We start from the raw sequence: 25,665 nt of genomic DNA on the forward strand, positions 1-25,665 counted from the left end.
CACGGGCACCCTCATAGAAATCATCTTAACCAACTTGCCCTCCAAATACATCTCTGCTGTCTTCAACCAAGATCTCAGCGATCACTGCCTCATTGCCTTCGTCCGTAATGGGTCTGCGGTCAAACCACCACCCCTCATTACTGTGAAATGCTCTCTAAAACACTTCAGCGAGCAGGCCTTTCTAATCGACCTGGCACGGCTGGCCATGCTTTCCACCTGGCTACCCCTACCCCGGTCAACAGTCCTGCACCCCCCACAGCAACTCGCCCAAGCCTCCCCCATTTCTCCTTCACCCAAATCCAGATAGCTGATGTTCTGAAAGAGATGCAAAATCTAGACCCCTACAAATCAGCCGGGCTAGACAATCTGGACCCTCTCTTTCTAAAATGATCTGCCGAAATTGTTGCAACCCCTATTACTAGCCTGTTCAACCTCTCTTTCGTATTATCTGAGATTCCCAAAGATTGGAAAGCAGCCGCGGTCATCCCCCTCTTCAAAGGGGGAGACACTCTAGACCCAAACTGTTACAGACCTATATCTATCCTATCCTGCCTTTCTAAGGTCTTCGAGTCAAGTTAACAAACAGATTACCAACCATTTTGAATCCCACCGTACCTTCTCCGCTATGCAATCTGGTTTCAGAGCTGGTCATGGGTGCACCTCAGCCACGCTCAAGGTCTTAAACGATATCATAACCGCCATCGATAAGAGACAATAATGTGCAGCCGTATTCATCGAACTGGCCAAGGCTTTCGACTCTGTCAATCACCACATTCTTATCGGCAGACTCAACAGCCTTGGTTTCTCAAATGATTGCCTCGCCTGGTTCACCAACTACTTCTCTGATAGAGTTCAGTATGTCAAATCGGAGGGCCTGTTGTCCAGACCTCTGGCATTCTTTATGGGGGTGCCACAGGGTTCAATTCTCGGGCCAACTCTCTTCTCTGTATACATCAATGGTGTCGCTCTTGAAGCTGGTGATTCTCTGATCCACCTCTACGCAGACGACACCATTCTGTATACTTCTGGCCCTTCTTTGGACACTGTGTTAACTAACCTCCAGACAAGCTTCAATGCCATACAACTCTCATACCGTGGCCTCCAACTGCTCTTAAATGCCAGTAAAACTAAATACATGCTCTTCAACCGATCGCTGCCCACACCTGCCTGTCCAGCATCACTACTCTGGATGGTTCTGACTTAGAATATGTGGACAAATATGTGGACAACTACAAATACCTAGGTGTTTGGTTAGACTGTAAACTCTCCTTCCAGACTCGCATTAAGCATCTCCAATCCAAAATTAAATCTAGAATCGGCTTCCTATACGCAACAAAGCATCCTTCACTCATGCTGCCAAACATACCTTCGTAAAACTGACCATCCTACCGATCCTCGACTTCGGCGATGTAATTTACAAAATTATAGGCTAATTGCCTATAATTTCCACCTTTTGTCTATTCCATTTGCACAACAGCATGTGAAATTTATTGTCAATCAGTGTTGCTTCCTAAGTGGACAGTTTGATTTCACAGAAGTGTGATTGACTTGGAGTTACATTGTGTTGTTTAAGTGTTCCCTTTATTTTTTTGAGCAGTGTATATTTACTCTGAGCTGCGCTTCGATAGATGGGTCAAAGATGGATGACTGGTTTACCCAGCAGAGATCGCCATTATCCTTTGAAGAATCTTTCTTGTCGTTGTGTTGTAGAGCGGATAAGTTAAAATACCCTGTCGTTCTTCTGAGATTGTCTGTCCTTTCCTAGGCCACGTATGTTTACAGCTGCAGCTGATAACTCGACATCTAGAAGGTATCACTTCTTCTTTAGTGAATAAACGTTCAAAGTTCATACCAAGTTGCCATAATCAGCTCACGCTGTCTTCTGGCTGGTCTAGTCGAAATTCACCCTTTTAAACTTTAGGACAGCAGTCTTAACATTTCTGGAACTAAATGTTAATTTTGTTTGGTTGTAGTTGAAATTAGCCCTTTTAAACGTATGGACACCAGTCTTCACGTCATCGGTAACAAAGTTTGACTTCCGTCAACGGGCTTTTGTACTGGGAGGAGAAGGGCATGTTTCATAGTTCTCAACCAATTTCTGTTCACTTGGGCATGGCCATTGAGTGGGCCTACATTTTACTATGAAACAATTATCTTATTTAGGAGGCTAAAATTACATTTAATCTTTTCACAAATAGTTTCACATTTAAACATTTAAATTGCACAACAATTCCATGTGAATCCGATAACTAGAATGTGTAGATGTCGCGCCCTGACCATAGAGAGCTTTTATTCTCTATGTTGGTTAGGTTGGGGTGTGATTTTGGGTGGGTCATCTAGGCTTTTATATGTCGATGTTGGCCTGTTATGGTTCCCAATCAGAGGCAGCTGTTTATCGTTGTCTCTGATTGGGGATCATATTTAGGCAGCCATTTCCCCTTTGTGCTTTGTGGGATCTCGTCTATGTATAGTTGCCTGTGAGCATATTTATAGTTTCACGTTTCGTTTGTTCGTTTTGTTGTTTTTGTTCTTTAAAGTTTTTAATTCCAAAATAAAGGATGGAAACATACCACGCTGCATTTTGGTCTACTCCTTATGACGAACGTGACAGTAGACATTCCAAGATACAATTTATGTCGTCCTGTCATCAGATATAATGTCCCAGACAACAACTGATCTGACATCATATTCTTTAAGTACCAATGGACACTTTCAACTGGTTGAGAAAGGGAAATATTGTTCATTCCCCAACCTTTTGATGGTACAATACTTTCTCTGTGGTAACACAGGGCTTTCCAAGAGTCCATTCTGTAGAGTGGAGAGAAAAGGGGGAAAGGTATTTATGGGGGGGGGGGGGGGGGGGGGGTGTCATAAACCTCACCCAACAGGGCAACGTTGTGAGAGCTCCTACACTGACCCTATTGACCACAAAACAATGACTATGATCACTATAAGGCTGTTGCATAAAAGGACTTGACACTTTCAGCTATTCCAGACTATTTCAGATTATTTCAAACCCATAGTATAATGGAAGGGACCTGACAAACTGGGCTGAGGAAGATGGACCTGATTCCCTGGTCTATTTCATCACCACTATAACCCATAGCCCCCATCACAGTTTTCATCTCGCCCCACCACTCCAATACCAGATACCTGAATTTCCCATCCTCTACCTGTGGTGAGACCTACCAATGTTTTGGCCACGCCAACTTACCGTCCACTCCTCTCCAATAATGTCCTCTGAGAAAATCCATCATTCATCGTGGCCGTCAGTGGCAGGCTCCTGCATGACCTTCCTCTGGCCAGCAGCAGTAGAGCACACCGTTTACACTACAGCAGCTGCTCTGGTCTGGTCTGCTCTGCTCTCCACACATCCTTCCATCAGAGGGATTGACTGATGCAGTGGGCAGCAGTGTCTCCAGGACCACCACCACCACCAGAGAGACATCTGCAGGCGGAGGTACTAAGGCACTGAGCCACAGCACACAGCAGTGAAAATATGCCTAGATACAACAGCAATACAGTCTGGACCAAAGGCATTTACCTGATACAGCTACATTGATGAAGAACTCTGTGATTTATAGTCTGCTGAATTTGTTTATATATTACAAGATAATGCATTATGCATAACTATCATTGACAGCTTCTTGACAAGGACATTCACCTATAAATGTGTGCATTACTGCAGATTTAATCATTGAATATTCCTCATATCCAAACTAATCACATCACCTGGGTTAGTAGATCAGCATAAATGAATTCCCATGAGCCAAAACCACAGAGAGTGATTCAGTCATCTGAGTGAGTGACAGCAGGTTTACAGAGGTTGAGGACGGACCACCAGAGTCTAGACCACTGAATCTCTCTTTACCTCACTCTAACACTCCAATTCCCCCGAGTTCCATAATGTAAGGGGTAGATGTGGGTTTTGAGACACAGATATTCTTTAGGAGACCCTATGCACCTGTGATGAGCTGGGACCCAAGAATGAAAACAATTTGCTAAAATATTTATGTATATGTGTAAATTTGAGAGCATTCTCTATATTCCTCAGCCCCCAGTATCATATAATTATTCAAGGTGTTTTGTAAGTGCACCTACTAGCATCTTCCGGACTATAAAACAAAAGCTTTGTCCTTGGCTGTTGGAACAACCTATATATTATTTATCTAAAAGTAGTATATCATAGGCCCTTGATAATTACTTTGATTTTAATAAATAGCCAACCTAACCCCAGCAACTTGTGGCATATAGGCCATCACTTCCATGTGAGTTAAGTATCAGAGCAGACTATCGACTAGATTACAGCTAGATAATAAAAATAATAATAATAATAATATTCATTTTGTGGATGCTTAAATTTGTCCTATTTGTAAATGTTTTTTTGTGTTGCATATCTCAACTCTCCCTGAGAAACCCTCGGAGAGTGTTGTCACAGCTAGGGTCTGCCATTACCAACGGTAATGGGTTAGGTGCCTATAATGGGTTAGGTGCCTTGCTCAAGGGTACATCGACAGATTTTCTTTTCACCTTGTTGGATGGGGGATTCGAACTAGCAACCTCCAGTAACAAACGCTCTAACCGCTAGGCTACCTGCCACCCCTGTCTGATTGGTGACACCTTTCACCTGCACACAGAGTAGGGCAATAGAACAACACAGGGAGGAGTGGGGATGAATAGAAAAGAGGAAAGAAAAAGACAGGCAAGAGAGAGACTTGTGAAAATAGGTGAGAGGTCAAGGTTCAATACTAGAGCTGACAGGGTGCAGTTGGGGCTTGGACCCCACTCCTACCTTTGATAACGAGCGAGCGCGATACGGAGGATGGGAGTGTGACAGCAAGGGCTCTAGTGTGTCAGAGATACGAGGAATCCTTCCATCCTGTTTGCTGTGAATCACAAAAGAAAAGTTTGAGTTATTGACATGGATATATTATGACATTATGGGTTATTGTTAGGGGTAGGGTTGATTACATTGGAAAAATCATGTTTGGTTGGTTTTGAGTTCAACATCTCCGGTAGAGATCAGAGAAACTGTAGCATAAATTCTGGCAATCACGGAGGTGCGAGATTGGACCTCACCACATTAAAGAAAGGTGCACACTGTAGATGATGTGACTGAGCTGACTGTCTTTCATGTCTCTCCCCAATAAATACTTGGGATTAAGCCATAATTGTCTTTCTGTCTTGCTCGACTGGCCTACAGTGTTGTCTCCTGAGCATGTGAAGTGGTGAGGACAGGCTATAACTAGGGCTGTCAGGCAACTGGAATGTCTGAACCATTGAAATAGAATTTGAAATTACTGGGTTGTTCTTTGGTTTGAACAACACAGAGTGAAAAGGGAGGTTAAGATCTCCTCTTCCATCCTTCCCTCTGTCTGATCATGTTTTCTCTGGTGACAAGATCTTATTAGCAGCCTGGCCAGAGCTGTATGATTGAGTCAAAACATGTTACTTCACACAACGTCTCACAAAGCAGTCAACTGCTGGATCGACTGGCAGTCAGGCTTTTAACGGCCCATTTTAAATAAATGGAAGAGCCTTCTACACGCAGAACCTTGAACAGAGGGCACCACGCTGAGGCTTGAAGCAGGAGGCATTCTATGAAGGAGTAAGGCTTGGCACAACAACCTGGCTGGCAGGGAAGGTGAGCTGCTGAGAATATGTAAATCTCTCTCTCTCACATACGCACATACAGGCACGCACACACACACACACATACACATGCATGCACACTTTTCAATCACATGGCACAGGGGGTGGTTTGGAGGTTCAATAAGCCTATTTACCAAGTGGTGTTGTTATCCTTAAATTGCAGCTCTACTCAGCTGACGGGTTCCCTGCCCATTAATCCTACAGAAACCGCCAGTGCACACCACTGAACATCACTGGCAACACACTGTTGACCTGGAGCAGACACTCCTTTAACAGCATTATTTCATATCTTCTATATGAAAACATTGCAGAATCATGTCGGAGAGCTCAATTCAAATGCTTTTCTTAACCAAAGCATGGCACATCGTAATATTGCCCCACTACAAAGCAGGGCCTTGCAGTGCTTATTCCATCCTACAACAGTACGACACGTTGGCATCTGTTATTAGGCTGGTTTCGATGGCGGCTGGGTAAAGCAGGCACTAATACACAGGGTTCAGAGGGTTCAGCCTGACAACTGGTCACCTCACCCCAGGAACGCACACAGCCTGCTTAATGGATCGGATTACGGGAGGTGTGTGTGTGTGTGTGTGTGTGTGTGTGTGTGTGTGTGTGTGTGTGTGTGTGTGTGTGTGTGTGTGTGTGTGTGTGTGTGTGTGTGTGTGTGTGTGTGTGTGTGTGTGTGTGTGTGTGTGTGCGTTTGGGTGTCCCACACTGACCGTGGACACTTCCAGTCAAGGAGAACATTTTAAACCTGAAAAGCCTTCCTCCACACAGTACTGCTGGGTCATGGGCTCTGATAAGATGATGCAAATTAGCTCTCTCTACTCCTCTGGTGGGTGTGGAGTATACCTGGAAATACAAATGAGCAGGACTGGTTTGCATATATTGCAACACAATGGAATGACAAATGCATTTCTCTAGTCCCTGAGCGGCAAAGAAGGAGTGAGAGTGAGAGAGCATGTTTGCACCAAGACAATAACTCAATATCCTCAGTAAGGTGCTCCCTGTTTGGTATAATCCATACCAGTCAAAATGTATAAACACATCTCCTGCAGAACATTGAAAAGGTAGCAATGTTGAGGGCAAACATTCACTAATTATTGGTGCAATCAACAGATCGATACTATGGTTCAAGATGCAGTAAAAATCCAATTTGATCTAGTGTTTAACTTCAGCAGCAAACCAAGTCTGTTGAGGAGGGCTTATATTATACAGTGTCATATCAACATGTACTTAATGAGGTATAGTATCAATGTAGGGGTCTGGGACATAGTCCCTAATAAAGTTTCATGAAGACATTGAGTATTTAATGCGTCACTGACTGTTATCTCATCAGGACTGCACAACAAAATCTCCAAAGAAAACACCATATCTGGCCATAACTACAGCAACAGAGATATGGCATGGCTGGCCCTTTTAATTAGGGCAAGTGGGGCCGTTAATTATGGCTTGTGGGGCTGTCTGTGGTGCAGTCTGCAGATTATGGAGTGTGTTGCCATTTTAATTATGGCATATTTTGCAGTATGGTAACTGTCATATGTCAGCTGTCAGTGAAACCAAAACTAACCTTGACAGTTAAGTTTAGGTATAAACTCTGAGTGGTTAAGCTTAATGTTTGGGATAGGGTTAACCTTGACGATTAAGTTAAGGTATTCATTCCGAGTGGTTAAGGTAAGGGTTAAGGTTTGGGATAGGGCTAAAACAGAAAAACAAAAGATGACAAAACACGTACCTAGTACTGGGATTGAATTTGCGATCCTCTGAGCTGTAGCTCACGGTTTGAGCCCGTCATCAACCCCACCCAGAACACCCTAGCTCGTCGTGAACCTACTGGATGGTCATAGGCTCTCGCGTTGCCTGTAATGATGGTAGGAAATTGCAATGGAAATAAAATGACACCCCATGCCATAATTTCAATATGCCTAAATACGTCATAATCCACCAGAGTTTGGCCTGGGATTGCAAACATAGCCAAGAGACATAAAACCATGAATCCAAGCACTATCAGATTCCTGGATCAACATCAAGTATACAAACACCCCTCTACTACACCAACATACTCCGTAATCACCTGTCTTCTTATAGCTAACATCTAGCATAATGGTCCCGTCTTTCTCTTTCTCTTCCACTGCCCAAACCCACCTGTCCTCTACCCACACACACTGATAGTTACCGGAGCTTAACCGGCCAGTCCAGCCAGACAGAACACAGACAGATAGCAGGCTATCTAATCAACCGCAGCAGCTAATGCACAATGAAAGCAGGGTTACTTACTCTAGACACCAGTGTGAGCAGAGCAAATGGAGTGCAGAGGCAGGTCCAGCATGAGATGGAGAGATCAGTGGACGATCAGCACTGCTCTATGCAGCAGAACCTAGCCCGGAAAGTATTGGATACAACTATGTTCTCTCCCTCTCGCTGTCTCCGTCTCTCACAGGCTCTTAGTTTCTGCCTCTCCTCTCATTTTACTTAATTGCTTCAGAGTGGTATTTTGCTATCGCTCACCTCCAAATGTCTTCCCCTCTTTCTCTCTTTCCTTCTCTCCCTCTACTTCTCTGTCTGATTCAGTGTTAGCGCTCTAACACCTACTGTTAGATCTCAGCCTCTCCTGTCAGATGATGCTGTGGAAAGCTCCCCTCTCTCCCCCTCCCTTCCTCATTACTCTCTCTCCCCCTCCCTCCCCCGCTCTCTCCTTCTCTCACATGTACACACACACACACACACACACACACACACACACACACACACACACACACACACACACACACACACACACACACACACACACACACACACACACACCACATGGACATGAGTGAGCAGAGTGCAGTGGGTGTATGGACATTAGTGAGATTCATGATGCGAAGTGCTAAGAAGGACAGTATCTACCATACAAGATATCAAATCACTCAGTCCCCATTATCTACCTCATCCCTCTGACAATAATTATCCCATCCAGCACATGCTCCATTTGACTCTGTAGCGGACAGCTGAAAAGCGCAAAAAAATATCTAATCTCAAACATAAATGGTGGATTCACATATGGAGATTAAAATAGCATAAGAGGCAAGAAGACAAAGTCAGCTATTAACCAATGATTCTGCTGAGATTCTGTCTTTCATAGAGTACAATTCAAATAAAACACAGTCAAATGCATCTGTAAATAAAATAATCTTCAAATGATGTCTACCAGGACCAGAAGTCTATCTCATTCCCCACTGAGCCAGACTTCAGTCTCTTTCCACCTCCCCTATGAGTACTTACCAGATATGCTGCACCTTATGGAGGATTGTGTCAGAGAAGCTCCCTCTCCTGGTTCCAAGGCCCATGCTACCTGCTCCTGTCCTCCTGCTCTGAGGCATGTTCTCTGGCTGCTGCCTGCTGCAGCTCTACACTGGAAGAGGGTTCCACCTGGACTTACCTGGACCGCCCAGGCTCAGCTAGACAAAGGACCAGGGTGGATTCCCATTGGTGAGGAAACCAAAGGCCATTGACGGGAGGAAGACTTAGTCCTGTGGTCCACACCCAGCTCAGAGTTTAGTCTTACAGGCCTGCCCAGAGCTCCCTAAAGCCCATTGTTTGGGTGTGGTTCCACACCAGTCTCAATAGACACACAAAACCATTTTGGCTTAGTTTTTCACAGCCAGTAGTTTCCCCCTGTCTATCTCCCAGGTGAACTACTTTGGAACTCACACAGGGAAGATCATTTTACCTGCGATAAACTTTCCCCTCAGGAGACGACAACCAGACCGAGACCCAGGCAGCCTGGAAGGGTCTGATGAGGTGCGTGGCATGTGAGGCTAGACATATATCTCAATCTGGGCCTCTCCAATTGGCAAGGCTGACAATAGGATGAACAGGGTATCATTGTTCCCAAACAGAGTGAGAATGAGGGAGTCAAACCAGGTCATGGGGAGTCAATATCCTAAATCACTCTCATTGTCAGCCCAGACAAAGATCAATGTATTTGAGTAATATTTAGAAAAATAATGCTCTTTGGCCTGTGCTAATACTAATTAAAGGGATGTATAATACCCCGTTTGCCTGGAGTTTAATCTCTCTCACTCTCTCTCCCCCATTCACTTCCTCCCCATTCATTCACTCACTCACTCCCTCTCTCTCTCTCTCCCGTTCACTCCCTCCCAATTCACTCCCTCCCCATTCACTCCCTCTCCCACTGTCTTTTCAGCCCCTGCAGTCATCTGTGGAGCCAGCTAGGCTACATTTCACATTTACACACTGTCATACTGCACATACTTCACTCCATGCTGAGAGACTAACAATCCCTATGTGGGAGGAGGCACAGATACTATATTGAGTGTGTGTGACAGAGAGAGGTAAGGAGATGGGCAATGGCCTCCTCACTGAGTGTGACTGAAGGAGTCAGTAAGTAACCCCTGTCTGGTCTGTGGGATTCATCGTTCCCTCTGAGTCTGCTGGGACTAGGAGGACTACACATGGCTGGACGCACAGCAAATGAGAACCCTGTCAACCCTGCTTCCCACCGCTGCTTCTCATAATTCAATTGTGTTTGGAACTCTAACTCCATTGATTTTGTTAGCCCTGTGCTGGAAACAGTGTGGTGTGAGACAACACGACAGCCGGGCAGACAGACAGGCAAGGCCATGGCCCCTGTCCCCAGTCCCATGAAGCCCAACGTGATGATGGAATACAGGCAGCAGTCTCGTAGTTCATTCCCAGTGTCAGCGCCAGTCACCCTGACCACTGGGGATGGAGGTAAGCTCCTCTGCTCCGTAATGAGCTCCGGCCCGACCCAGGTCATCCTTTGTCCCTGTGCTTCAGTGTACTGTACTGCTCTGCTCTGGTCATGGTCCGATGGGAGCCCAGCTCAGCTATGGCTTTTGCTCTGCTGACAAGGTGACTAATTAGGTGATTACAGTCATTAAGAGGATGGCCAGTGATCTCAGCAGGTGCTCCAGGTGGACATCAGTGGCTGACTGAAGTGCATTCAACTCCAAAAGCAGCAAAAACCAAAGCTAGCCATGACTATACCACCAGTTGAAAGCAGCAGAAATATAGAAATTGTGTTCAAAACAAATGTTAGAGATGTAGCTGAACCACCCAGGTATTGTTATGCTGATGCATCTAGCCACACAATCCCCAAAGCACTGTGATTTTTTTCTTCAAACTGCTTCAAACAAATCAATCAAATCAATTTTTTTTGGTCACATACACGTTTAGCAGATGTTATTGCGGGTGTGTCACCTTCCTGACCTGTTTTCTTTTTTTCTTGTATTTATTTAGTTGGTCAGGGCGTGAGTTGGGTGGGTTGGTCTATGTGTGTTTTTCTATGTTGGGGTTTTTGTGTTCGGCCTGGTATGATTCTCGGTCAGAGGCAGCTGTAGATCGTTTGTCTCTGATTGAGAATCATACTAAGGCAGCCGGGGTTTCACGTGTTTTTTGTGGGTGGTTGTATCGCGTGTCTGCATTCGTGCCACACGGGACTGTTTGGCGATTGTTTCATGGTGTTCATTTGTTTCGTGTTCAGTTTCGTTATAATAAATAATCATGGACACTAATCACTCTGCTTATTGGTCCGACCCGTCTCGCCTCTCCTCGTCCGAGGAGGAGGAAGAGTACGACAATCGTTACAGGGTGTAGCGAAATGCTTGTGTTTCTAGTGCAGTAATATCTAACAATTTCACAACAATACACACAGATCTAAGTAAAGGAATGGAATTAAGACTATACAAATATATGGACGAGCAATGTCAGAGCGGCATAGACTCAGATACAGTAGAATAGAATACAGTATATACATATGAGATGAGTAATGCAAAATATCTACACATTATTAAAGTGACTAGTGTTTCATTTATTAAAGTGGCCAGTGATTTCAAGTCTATGTATATAGGCAGCGGCCTCTAATGTGCTAGTGATGGCTATTCAACAGTCTGATGGCCTTGAGATAGAAACTTTTTTCAGTCTCTCGGTCCGAGCTTTGATGCATCTGTACTGACCTCGCCTTCTGGATGATAGCAGGGTGAACAGGCAGTGGCTCGTGTGGTTTGTATTTGTATTTATTATGGATCCCCATTAGCTGCTGCCAAAGCAACAGCTACTCTTCGTGGGGTCCAGCAATATTAAGGCAGTTTATACAAATTTAGAAACATTACAATACATTCACAGATTTCACAACACACTGTGTGCCCTCAGGCCCCTACTCCACCACTACCACATATCTACAGTACTAAATCCATGTGTATATATAGTGCATATGTTATCGTGTGTGTGTGTGTGTGTGTGTGTGTGTGTGTGTGTGTGTGTGTGTGTGTGTGTGTGTGTGTGTGTGTGTGTGTGTGTGTGTGTGTGTGTGTGTGTGTGTGTGTGTGTGTGTGTGTGTGTGTGTGTGTGTGTGTGTTTGTGTGTGTGTGTGTGTGAATGCATGTGTCTGTGCCAATGTTGTGTTGCTTCACAGTCCCCGCTGTTCCATAAGTTCTTTTAATCTGTTTTTTAAAATCTAATTTTACTGCTTGCGTCAGTTACTTGATGTGGAATAGAGTTCCATGTAGTCATGGCTCTATGTAGTACTGTGTGCCTGCCATAGTTTGTTCTGGACTAGGGGACTGTGAAGAGACCTCTTGTGGCATGTCTTGTGGGGTATGCATGGGTGTCTGAGCTGTGTGCCAGTAGTTTAGACAGACAGCTCGGTGCATTCTACCTCTCATAAATAAAAGTAGTGATGAAGTCAATCTTTCCTCCACTTTCAGCCAGTGACATGCATATTATTAATATTAGCTCTCTGTGTACACCCAAGGGCCAGCCGTGCTGCCCTGTTCTGAGCCAACTGCAATTTTCCTAAGTCCTTTTTTGTGGCACTTGACCACATGACTGAAAAGTAGTCAAGGTGCGACAAAACTAGGGCCTGTAGGACCTTCCTTGTTGATAGTGTTGTTAAGAAGGCAGTGCATCGCTTTATTATAGACAGACTTCTCCCCATCTTAGCTACTACTGCATCAATATGTTTTGCAACAACATGGTGCCAACAGAGATGGTCATCTCGCTTCGCGTTTTTAGGAAACTATGCAGTATTTCGTTTTTTTATGTATTATTTCATACACTGTTACCCCAGGAAATATTAAGTCTTATTACATACAGCCGGGAAGAACAATTGGATATAATAGCAACGTCAACTTACCAACATTACAACTAGGAATACAACTTTCCCGAAGCGGATCCTCTGTTTATACCACCACCCAGGACAATGGATAGGATCCCAGTAGGTGACCCAAAACAACGGCGCCGCAGAAGGGGCAGACGGAGCGGTATTCGGGTCATCGCTCACCGCTCCCAAGTATACTACTCGCCAATGTCCAGTCTCTTGACAATAAGGTAGACAAAATTCGAGACAAGGGTTGCCTTCCAGAGAGACATCAGAGATTGTAACATTCTCTGTTTCACGGAAACATGGCTCACTCGGGATACGTTATCAGAGTCGGTACAGCCACCCGGTTTCTTCACGCATCGCGCCGACAGAAACAAACATCTCTCTGGTAAGAGATGCCTTCTGATTAACGAGTCGTGGTGTGATCATAACAACATACAGGAACTCAAGTAATTTTGTTCACCTGACCTAGAATTCCTTACAATCAAATGCCAACCGCATTATCTACAAAGAGAATTCTCTTCGATTATAATCACAGCCGTGTATTTCCCCCCCAAGCAGACACCTCAACGGCCCTGAAAGAACTTCATTGGACTCTTTGTAAACTGGAAACTATTAAAACCTTCCCCAACCAGAAACCGTGGATTGATGGCAGCATTCGCGCAAAACTGAAAGTGCGAACCACTGCTTTTAATCATGGCAAGGCGACCGGAAGCATGACCGAATACAATCAGTGTAGCTATTTCCTCCGCAAGGCAATCAAACAAGCTAAGTGTCAGCATTGAGACAAATTAGAGTCGCAATTCAACGTTTTAGACACGAGGCGTCTGTGGCAGGGTCTACAGTCAATCACAGATTACAAAAAGAAAACCAGCCCCATTGCGGACACCGACGTCTTGCTCCCAGACAAACTAACAACTTTTTTGCTCGCTTTGAGGACAAGACATTTCCACTGACACGGCCCGCAACCTAAACCTGCTCTCCTTCACCGCAGCCAACGTGAGTAAAACATTTAAACGTGTTAACCCCCGCAAGGCTGCCGGCCCAGACGGCATCCCTAGCCGCGCCCTCAGAGCATGAGCAGACCAGCTGGCTGGTGTGTTTACAGACATATTCAATCAATCCCTATCCCAGTCTGCTGTTCCCACATGCTTCAAGAGGGCCACCATTGTTCCTGTTCCCAGGAAAGCTAAGGTAACTGAGCTAAACGACTATCGCCCTGTAGCACTCACTTCAATCATCACGAAGTGCTTTGAGAGACTAGTCAAGGATCATATCACCTCCACCCTACCTCACACCCTAGACCCACTCCAATTTGCTTACCGCCCCAATAGGTCCACAGACGACGCAATCGCAATCACATTGCATACGGCCATAACCCATCTGGACAAGAGGAATACCTATGTAAGAATGCTGTTCAGCGATTACAGCTCAGCATTTAACACCATTAGTATCCTCCAAACTCGTCATTAAGCTCGAGACCCTGGGTCTGAACCCCGTTCTGTGCAACTGGGACCTGGACTTTCTGACGGGCCGATCCCAGGTGGTGAGGGAAGGAAACAACATCTCCACCCCCCTGATCCTCAACACTGGGGCCCCACAAGGGTGCATTCTCAGCCCTCTCCTATAGTCGCAGTTCACCCATGACTCCGTGGCCATGCACACCTCCAACTCAATCATCATGTTTGCAGACGAAACTACAGTGGTAGGCCTGATTACCAACAACGACGAGACGGCCTACAGGGAGGAGGTGAGGGCCCTCAGAGTGTGGTGTCGTGTCTTTACTATCATTAAATTGAAGACTTAGTTTTTATCAAAGATTCCTGTAATTAGTATTACGCGATTAAACTGAATAATCATGTAACTGTAATTAACTAGGAAGTCGGGGCACCAAGCAAAATATTCAGATTACAAAGTTATAATTTCCTAATATAACCTTTCAGATATTTTCATATCTGATCAATTCGTCTTCTTAAATTGCAGTAGGTTTACCAATCAGTTGGGCTGCCAGACTTAATTGCCATACCTTTTGCCTCATCCCTCTCAACCATACAATTTTTTATTCCTCATCAATCCAAGGGGATTTAACTTCACTAGGGTAGGGGGCAGCATTGGCAATTTTGGATGAAAAGCGTGCCCAAATTAAACTGCCTGCTACTCAGCCATAAAAGCTAGAATATGCATATAATTACTATATTTGGATAGAAAACACTCTGAAGTTTCTAAAACTGTTGAATGATGTCTGTGAGTATAACATAACTCATACGGCAGGCAAAAACCTGAGAAGAAATCCAACCAGGAAGTGGGAAATCTGAGTTTTGTAGTTTTTCAACTCTTTGCCTATCGAATACACAGTGTCTATGGGGTCACACTTCCTAAGGCTTCCACTAGATGTCAACAGTCTTTAGAACCTTATTTGAGGCTTCTACTGTGAAGTGGGGGTGAATGAGAGGGGATTAAGTCAGAGGTCTGCCAGAGAGCCATGTGCGTTCACGTGATATTTAGCTTGCGTTCCATTGCAATTCTACAGACAAATGAATTCTCCGGTTGGAACATTATTAAAGATTTATGTTAAAAACATCCTAAAGATTGATTCTATACATCGTTTGACATGTTTCTACGGACTGTAATGGAACTTTTTGACTTTTCATCTGCACCTAGTGATCGCGCCTCATGAATTTTGATTACTGGGCTAAACGCGCGAACAAAAAGGAGGTATTTGAAAATAAATTATGGACATTATCGAACAAAACAAACATTTATTTCGGAACTGGGATTCCTGGGGAGTGCATTCTGATGAAGATCATCAAAGGTAAGTGAATATTTATAATGCTATTTCTGACTTCTGTTGACTACACAACATGGCAGATATATGTTTGGGTTGTGTTGGCCTCTGAGCGCTGTACTCAGATTATAGCATGGTGTGCTTTTTCCGTAAAGGTTTTTGAAATCTGACACAGCGGTTGCATTAAGGAGATAAGGAGAAGTGGATCTAAAATTCCATGCATAACAGTTGTATCTTTTAGCAATGTTTATTATGAGTATTTCTGTAAATTGATGTGGCTCTCTGCAATATCACCGGATGTTTTGGAACTACTGAACATAACGCGCCAATGTAAACTCCGATTTTTGGATATAAATATGAACTTTACCGAACAAAACATACATGTATCGAGTAACATGAAGTCATATGAGTGTCATCTGATGAAGATCATCAAAGGTTAGTGATTCATTTTATCTCTATTTCTTCTATTTGTGACTCCTCTCTTTGGCTGGAAAAATGGCTGTTTTTCTGTGACTTGGCTCTGACCTAACATAATCGCATGGTGTTCTTTCGTCGTAAAGCCTATCTGAAATCGGACACTGTGGCTGGATTTACAACAAGTGTATCTTTAAAATGGTGTAAAATACTTGTATGTTTGATGAATTTTAATTATGGGATTTCTGTTGTTTTGAATTTGGCGCCCTGCAGTTTCACTGGCTGTTGACGAGGTAGCGTCCCACATACCCTAGTGAGGTTAACAGTTTTTACAGTCATTTTCTTAATGGCTGCGTGCTTATTAGTAACTGGAATAAGTAGTTTCATAAATGCGTCAAGTGCAGCGTCTGGTTGCTCTGCATTACACACCACAGACCAGTAAATATTCTTTACATCATCAACATATGAATCACTACAAAACTTATTGTTTGACCTCTTATACACTATATTAGGCCCAGCCTTTGGTACTTTGGTTTTCCTAGATATTGCTATTATATTGTGATCACTACATCCTATTGATTTGGATACTGCTTTAAAGCAAATATAGTAAGAGTAAAATAGAGTAAAAATGTGATCAATACATGTTGATGGTTTAATTCCTGGGCTGTTTGTAACTACCCTGGTAGGTTGACTGACAACCTGATCCAGGTTGCAGGCACTGGTTACAGTTTGAAGTTTTTTCCTGAGTGGGCAGCTTGATGATAGCCAGTCAATATTTAAATCACCCAGAAAATATACTTCTCTGTTGGTATCACATAAATTAGCATGTCACGCCCTGACCATAGAGAGCCCTTGGGGTTCTTAGTGTGGCCCTTTCCCACCTGCGTGGTGGGATATTGTTTTGTTTTGGTTTAGTGCTATGTGCGCTACGAACTGCACGTTCATTTATTCTTTGTTGTTTTTTTGAAGGTTCACTTGAATAAATATGTGGAACTCTACTCACACTGCGCCTTGGTCCGCTCATTATGTATACGACGAACGTGATATAGCAAGCATTTCACACATATTATCCAGATACTGACTGTTAGCACTTGGTGGTCTATAGCAGCTTCCCACCAGAATGGGCTTTAGGTGAGACAGATGAACCTGTAGCCATAATACTTCAACATTATTTAACATTAGATCGTCTCTAAGCTTTACAGGAATGTGGTTCTGAATAAAGATCACAACACCGCCTCCGTTGGCATTTCTGTCTTTTCGGTAGATGTTATAACCTTGTATTGCTACCACTGTATTATCTAAGTGAGTTTCAGAGATAGTCAGAATATGAATGTCATCTGTTACAAGCAAGTTATTGACTTCATGGACCTTGTTTCTTAGGCTACATTTAATAATATGGGCAATTTTTTGCACTTGTCTGGGTTGCTTGATTGTTTTTAATGCTTCACTGGGAAGCTTATCAGAGGTAGACTTACTCATGTTAATTAGATTGGAGCTGATAGGGCAGGGTGAGCAGCATAATGTGGTCTTCCTACTATTGCACACCGCCTCAGTGCTAACAGTGTAACTCTGGTTTAAAGGCTCATGATTACTGCTTACAATGGCTGAAGGATATACAGATGTATTCGGTGCAATTTGGGGTACATAAATTAAATGAATTACATTGTGTTTGCCAATGCCACTAAGATCATGTACATTTGATGCAGCATTGTCCTTGATGATCTTTTTGGCCTTCCTGTGACATTGGGTGCTGTAGGTGTCCTGGAGGCCAGATAGTTTGTCCCAGGTGATGTGTTGGGCAGAACGCACCACCCTCTGAAGAGCCCTGCGTTTGCGGGTGATGGAGTTGCCATACCAGGCGGTCATACAGCCCGACAGGATGCTCTCAATTGTGCTGTAAAAGTTTGTGAGGGTTTTAGGTGCCAAGCCAAATTTCTTTAGCCTCCTGAGGGTGGACCATTTCAGCTTGTCAGTGATGTGTACGCCGAGGAACTTGAAGCATTCCACCTTCTCGACTGCGGTTCCGTCAATGTGGATAGGGGGGTGCTCCCTCTGCTGTTTCCTGAAGTCCACGATCATCTCCTTTTTGTTGATGCTGAGTGAGATGTTATTTTCTTGGCACAACACTCCCAGAGCCTCCTTCTTGTAGGCTGTCTCGTCATTGTTGGTAATCAAGTCTAGTACTGTTGTGTCGTCTGCAAACTTGATTGAGTTGGAGGCGTGTGTGGCCACGCAGTCATGGGTGAACAGCGAGTACAAGAGGGGGCTGAGCATGCACCTTTGTGGGGCCCCAGTATTAAGGATTAGTGAAGTGGAGGTGTTGTTTCCTACCTTCACCACCTGGAGGCGGCCCGTCAGGAAGTCCAGGACCCAATTGCACAGGGCGGGGTTCAGACCCAGGGACTCAAGCTTAATGATGTGCTTGGAGGGTACTATGGTATTGAATGCTGAGATATAGTCCATGAACAGCATTCTTACATAGGTATATTCCTCTTGTCCAGATGGGATAGGGCAGTGTGCAGTGAGATGGCAATTGCATCGTCTATGGATCTATTGGGCGGTAAGCAAATTGAAGTGGGTCTGGTTGTTAGGTAGGGTACAGGTGATATGATCCTTGACTAGTCTCTCAAAGCACTTCATGATGACAGAGGTGAGTGCTACGGGGCGATAGTCATTTAGCTCAGTTACCTTTGCTTTCTTGTGTACAGGAACAATTGTGGCCATCTTGAAGTGTGTGGGGACTGCAGACTGGGATAGGGAGAGATTGAAAATGTCCGTAAACATACCAGCCAGCTGCTCTGAGGACGCGGATAGGGATGCCGTCTGGGCCGGCACCCTTGCTAGGGTTAACACGCTTAAATGTCTTACTCACGTCGGCTATGGAGAAAGAGAGTCCATAGTCCTTGGAAGCAGGCCAGTCACCTTGCCATGGTTAAATGCGATGGTTTGCGCTTTCAGTTTTGCGTGAACACTGCCAAATATCCACGGTTTCTGGTTAGGGTAGGTTTTAATAGTCACAGTGGGTACAACATCTACTATACACTTCCTGATAAACTCAGTCACCGTATCAGTATATTCGTCAATGTTATTCTCGGAGACTATCCCAGTCCGAGTGATCAAAACAATATTGAAGTGTGGATTCCGATTGGTCAGACCAGCGTTGAATAGTTCTTAGCACAGGTACTTACTGTTTGAGTTTCTGCCAATAGGAAGGGAGGAGCAAAATGGAGTCGTGATCAGATTTGCCGAAGGGAGGGCGGGGGAGGGCCTTGTAGGCATCCCACAAGTTGGAGTCGCAGTGGTCGAGTGTTTTACTGTAGCAGCGCGAGTACTGCAGGCAATATGTTGATAGGACTTTGTGTCACGTCCTGACCATAGTTCTTATGTGTTTTGCTTGTTTTAGTGTTGGTCAGGACGTGAGGGTGGGCATTCTATGTTGTGTGTCTAGTTTGTCTGTTTCTGTGTTCGGCCTAATATGGTTCTCAATCAGAGGCAGCTGTCAATCGTTGTCCCTGATTGGGAATCATATATAGGTGGCTTGTTTTGTGTTGGAATTTTGTGGGTGGTTGTTTCCTGTCTCTGTGTTTTCTCTGCACCAGATAGGGCTGTATCGGTTTGCCACATTTGTTATTTTGTATTTGTAAGTGTTCACGTTTTTTTGTCTTAATTAAATATGTTGAGCACAAACTACGCTGCGTCTTGGTCCGATCCCTGTTACACCCTCTCTTCTCGTGAAGAGAGGGAAGGCTGCCGTTACACTTTGGTAGCATTTTCCTCAAATTTGCTTTCTTAAAATCCCCAGCTACAATAAATGTGGCCTTAGGATATGTTCATTTCCAGTTTGCATAAAGTCTGCATAAAGTTTGCATAAAGTTCTTTGAGGGCCATCGTGATATTGGCTTGAGGGGGAATATACAAGGCTGTGACTATAACCGAAGATAATTCTCTTGGGAGATAATACGGTTGGCATTTGATTGTGAGGTATTCTAGGTCGGGTGAACAAAAATTGACTTGAGTTCCTGTATATTATCACAATAACACTATGAGTAGTTAATCATGAAACATACACCCCCGGGCCTTCTTCTTCCCGGAGAGATATTTGTTCCTGTCTGCGTGATGAACTGAGAACCCAACTGGCTGTATGGACTCAGACAGTATATCCCAAGAGAGCCATGTTTCCGTGAAACAGAGTATGTTACAATCCCTGATGTCTCTCTGGAAGGAAATTCTCACCCTCAGCTCTTCAACTTTATTATCCAGAGACTGAAAATTAGCGAGTAATATACTCGGAAGTGGTGGGTGGTGTGTGCGCCTCCCGAGTCGGACTAGAAGTCCACTCTGAGAACCTCTTCTCCGCCGGCGATGTTTTGGGTCAGCCTCTGGAATCAGTTCAATTGTCCTGGGGGGTAGGAACAAAGGATCCGATTCAGGAAAGTCGTATTCCTGGTCGTAATGCTGGTAATGCTGATGAGTTACCGCCCCTCTGATATCCAAAGTTCTTCCCGGCTGAATGTAATAACACAAAAACATTTCTGGCCTAATAATGTAAGAAATAATGCATAAAAAAACGAAATACTGTAAAGTTGCTTAGGGGCTAGAAGCTCGACTGCCCTCTCTATCGACGCCAGATTCTTGACAAACCAGACCAGATCCTTGACATTCTCCTTGTATCATTAACTGAGGTAGCCTACACGCTTGAATTCACCTGGCAGCTGCTACTCTGGCCAATCCTCTGTGCTCATACTAAACCAATTCTAACGACCCTTGATTAGATGAGAATTACCCCCAGACTATAGGGAAGGCTCACAACTGACTGCAAGGGACATTACTCCCTCAATGAGTTTCATCTTATTGATTAATAGCATGAATATATGGACCCTGGGTGGAGGCCCTCTTGACAGATTAACTAGATCACAGCTTAGTGAATGCACTCCCAAATGCAAATGCAGAAAGCTAGATGCCGCAAATCAGCAAGCCTCTACGGCGGGAGTGACGGGAGAGGGGGTGGATGGAAGGGAGTGATGGAGGGATGGGGTGAAGAGGACAGGACACACTGAGGCGCGAAAGAGTTTCCTCTTCAATCCACTCAAATAGACGCTCAAGGGAGGCATTTGTTAGTGATATGTGGTGTTACTGAGAAGCATTAACCTGCATGATTAGATGCTATTCACAGCCCCATGCATTATCATGTCATCAGATATGAGGGGAAACTGGAGAGGGAATGTGATGAATTGGCATCGAGTCATTAAAAAGAATGGGAAGGGAAAGGTCACATCGCTTTAGACCGCTCCCTCCCTATGTCAGTCTTCAACACATAATCCTCCTAAGTTAAGATGATGTATGTAGATGATGATTTAAAGGTAAGTGGTCTGGTGGAGACAAATGATCCTTGACTAGTAATGTGGGTGCTGGTGATTGGGGAGTTTCTCCCTATGGTATCTACAGTAGCCTATATAACTATAACAGGGCCCATTGGGGATATCAAGTTGGTCATATTTATTTAAAACCTGCAGCTGTCTGGTATTGTGGGGATGGGATTGGCACACCAGTTGAACAGGGCACGATTGGTGCGATTATCAAAAGGGGCGAATGTGTGTGTGTGCCTCCCCCTCCAGCTGCCTGCTGTCTAGCATGCTTTAAACAGAACAGGTGCTTAGACAAGAAGTGTAAAGACTTCTGCTCAACACATTTTGTTCCTTGTTGCGTCAAAGGTCTGTCTTTTCTACAACCTCCACCAGGGTCACCTCATGGTAATGGAGGTCATACAATCAAATGGGTTTTTATCTAACTAGCCTAGACACCACTCCGTCTGAGTCACCACTCAAACGGAATGCTCAGTGAATACTCAGCTTTCTCTACTGTCCTCATGAGGCCTAAGAGTACATGCTCAGTGACTTACAGTACCCCCAAAATAACCAGACCCCATTCCGATGTATAATCCGAAACACTCAAGTAATCAGCATCTTAAGCACTCCCAGTAGCAATTGAATAAGTGAGTTCCGCCCTCACCTTCTTTCTGTGTCATTAGAGATGCCAAGAGGACTACAGGGACCAGTTTGACAGGTAAGACACACTGACACTGGTGCCCAGATCCACAATTGTTCTTTCTGGGGCTGGGTTCAGCTTTCCCCTAAATACCTGCTGCTGCCTGCATTCTTGCATTTGGGCGGATGGCAGCCATTACAGAGCTCAGGAGTAAGACATCCTGGTAATGAGGTTCTACTTCAGCTCCCCCTCCTCATCACTCACCATCACTTTATGACTTCATGACACAGCGCTCTGGGGCCTGAACGGGAACAGGGCGTCGGCAGCAGTCAGAGGAGATCCCCATGAGGTTCACTGACTCGCACACACACACGCATGCATGCATGCATACTCACACACACATACTCACACCACCCATGAACACTCTCTAACACTCACACAATCAAACTGTTATACACACACAAACTGAGTACTTTACCATGGTTTATAGCTGAGTTATGTCCTTGGGGAAGTGTTATTTCCAAAAGCAAAGTTAAGACTAACACAAAAAAATGTAATTCAGAAGAGTCTATATGGTTATATATTCAGCATGGCAGTGAAGAAGATTTAGAGGGTAAGCGGTGCCATAATCAAGAGTAATGAAGTTTACAACTATTTCACTGCAAGAAGAACATTGAAGAATATTGAAGAACATTATGTTTCTGAGATGGTCATGATTGATCATTAACCACTAGAGGGCACTTGGCAGACATACGCTGAGGGATAAAAAACAACACAACCTACATGGACGGAGTTTACTATGTAGTGTGTGTCAAGTTACCATTATCACTGCTAACCATGAGAAGAAAAACGACACACACACACACACTCACACTCACACTCACACTCACACACACACACACACACACACACACACACACACACACACACACACACACACACACACACACACACACACACACCTACCTGCCGGCTGCTGAGAGAAAGGATGACTGAGGCTCTGATGGATTTAAGAGGGATGCGATAGCATACTGTGTCTGATTTAAACCTGCTCTGGTAAATCTGATTATCAAGCTGCTATTCTTATTCAGTGACAACTTTCAGTCCTTTATAATGGAGATGGAGTCAGTCTGGGACATCCTTCCTATGACTTCTTAGTAAGTCATACATGGCCAGTCTTCCTAAATGATTTATAGCAGTAATGAATGCATTTAATAAATACAGAAGAATGTTTGTCTTATTTCTCAAAAATACAACTTTCTCACATACAAACCCAAAAAAGGCTTTTCATGACTATGGGTTTCTTATCTGCCTGCAGGTAGAGGCCGATATAATCCAACATAATGACTTACTGAGTGCAGCGAGAGCACTGTTCAGAGCAGCACTGTTCAGAGCAGCACTGTTCAGAGCAGCACTGTTCAGTGGCTAGAAGGCATTCCCTTCCTTTGGTGTCCCGCTACATTAGCATGCGCTACAGACCTGTTTGGAACAGAGTGCAGAATGATCCCCCACATCCCCTCTTAATTAAATTCAGCAGCAATACGGTCCCAACGTTACCCTCTGATGGTCTTTCAAAACCATCCTGCACCTCTATTGGCCCTGTTCACATCCCCCCCATCTTCACCCCTCTCCCTCTCTCTTTTCTGCATATTATAAGCCCTTTCCAAAGCTGTTATAAGATTGCTTTACACGAATATATTACATTTCAGATTATATAATGTGCTGTGTCAAAGGTAATCTATTTCATGCTTAAACACTGCTTGGCCAAAAACTGTACAGACAGCGGTAGAGTGGCCTACATACATTAGGGTCCGGTGAGACAATGGTGATTCAATCTCTTACTACGCTCTAGTACTATGTTAAATCACTCATGTTTCACCCTGTGGCAGTGGTAAAAGAAGAATGTATCTGTAATCAGACTGGGTTGTGAGTGTGTCTGTTTGTACCTGTGAAAGGGACATGTGTGAGACACACACACAGCTCCTTGCCCGCCCTACGCCACTCTGGCAAAATGAAAGATGTCTGATAAGTGCAGGCCTTCTTTCCAAACGCTCCATTTCTCTAGCACCCTCTCCATCTGTTACCTTGCCTGTATTTACAGGGAACACATCTTTCTCTCATGCTGCCAAGGATGGAATATTACATTGCCCTCCTCAATATTAATTATGTTACCAGATGGCCTGATCCACAGCCATGACATTAGGCTTCCTCAGTGCCCATATATGTTACTGCCTGATGTAGCAGTTTACTGAAGGAAACCCAATCGTGGCTACACCAGCAGTATGGCACATTGAGCATAGACATATGTGGTACAACATACACAGTAAATAAAGACATTGGCTGACATCCATGTGATGTTTCATGCCCTGTTATTATGACTGGAATCAGTACTTAACCAGGGGTGGACAGCTTAGCTGGATAAAGAAAGCTACTGTATGAGGAGGCCTATCTTAGAAACCTCTTAAATTAATATGCAGTACTTTTAAGAGTGATCTAGAGCCACCTATGCATGACATTAGGTTATCCCACACAACATGAACTCACCATAGACTTCTGGTCCTGGAGAAGGTCTTGTCGACACTAGAAAGAGAAAGAACAAAGAGAGATATCAGATCAGACTTCTTGTCTCCCACCATCTTCACTGGTCTGGTTTAATCAATGGGTTCCACTGAGTGTCAGGTCATATCAGACTAAAGAAGAGTCTAGAACAATGCCATAACCAAATGACTACCAACTGACTGACTCAGTTGGTAGAGTGTGGTGCTTGCAATGCCAGGGTTGTGGGTTCCATTCCCATGGGGGACCAGTATGAAGATATATGCTCACTACTACACTCTGGATAAGAGCATCTGCTAAATGACTAAAATGTAAACAGAGTTTCATCTAAAAAGGTGAAAGCATCACGGATTTTGGCTGAGGACTAATTTGGCTGAAAATAATATCTACGACATTCGCATGCCTGTAAAAATCATCATTTAGAAAGAGAATTTAACCATAGTCTGTATTTAAAACAGCATCAACCTCCATGAACCCATGCCACCAGATTACTTGGTCAATAATTGAATCTCCCTCTGCCTGACAACCAGCCGATGGGCACACTATCAGGTTGAGGCTGGCACCATCTCCTAGGTGAGTAGGCAGTCTGGCTGAGGTGCCAGTCAGACAGTCAGAGCCCATTGTAGCACCCAAGATATGAGAAAAGCCACAGCGGATAGGATGACGAGAATCATAGAATTAGAAATTAGAATACTAGAATGGACATGAACCTTCTTATGATGGGATAAAGATCAGCCATTTAGGCCAAGCGGTGGATCAACCATGGTTTGCCAGTGCTGTGATAAGATATTCTGTAAATCAATGAATTTGAAGAATTAATCTGCACTGTATGTTTGTTAGCTAGCTAGCCAGAAAGTTTTAGAGGAATTATTCAAATTAAATGGCAATATGACAACAGAAAATGCAGTCAATCCACAGCCATACACTGGCTGAAATCAATTGATGATAGGACTTAGACAAGTTTTAAATGCAACAAGTACTGATATTGTATTATATAATAGCACTCACATCTTTCCAAGAAAACATTGAGACATGTATGCCTAGCTTCCAATATATGTTTTTTACATTTCTGGTCTGTTTACATATATTTTAGAGGCTATTCATACAGAAAATGTGTATAAACTGTATTTATAATGATATGACA

The 25,665-nt window shown here is 44.1% G+C and overlaps 1 protein-coding gene across 11 annotated transcripts in view; it reads right to left on the minus strand.

The window, feature by feature from the left end:
* LOC129850733 (rap1 GTPase-activating protein 1-like) overlaps positions 1-25,665 on the minus strand; it is a 134,199-nt gene that overhangs the window by 37,520 nt on the left and 71,014 nt on the right. For 6 of the 11 annotated variants that reach the window (XM_055917038.1, XM_055917000.1, XM_055916995.1 and 3 more), the window contains exons 2-3: positions 24,510-24,545; positions 4,793-4,886 (exon numbers count right to left, since the gene is read on the minus strand). Coding sequence is in view for 5 of the 11 variants with exons in the window: in XM_055917000.1 (XP_055772975.1) it covers positions 4,793-4,886; positions 24,510-24,545 (130 nt within the window). In the remaining 6 variants the exon portion in view is untranslated. Of the gene's footprint in view, positions 1-3,214; positions 3,449-4,792; positions 4,887-6,406; positions 6,461-7,387; positions 7,513-7,929; positions 8,267-24,509; positions 24,546-25,665 lie in introns of those variants that run through there. The other 5 variants (XM_055917033.1, XM_055917020.1, XM_055917023.1 and 2 more) reach the window with 5 other exon arrangements.

The sequence above is a fragment of the Salvelinus fontinalis genome, chromosome 3, assembly GCF_029448725.1.
Source record: "Salvelinus fontinalis isolate EN_2023a chromosome 3, ASM2944872v1, whole genome shotgun sequence".
NCBI lineage: Eukaryota > Metazoa > Chordata > Actinopteri > Salmoniformes > Salmonidae > Salvelinus > Salvelinus fontinalis.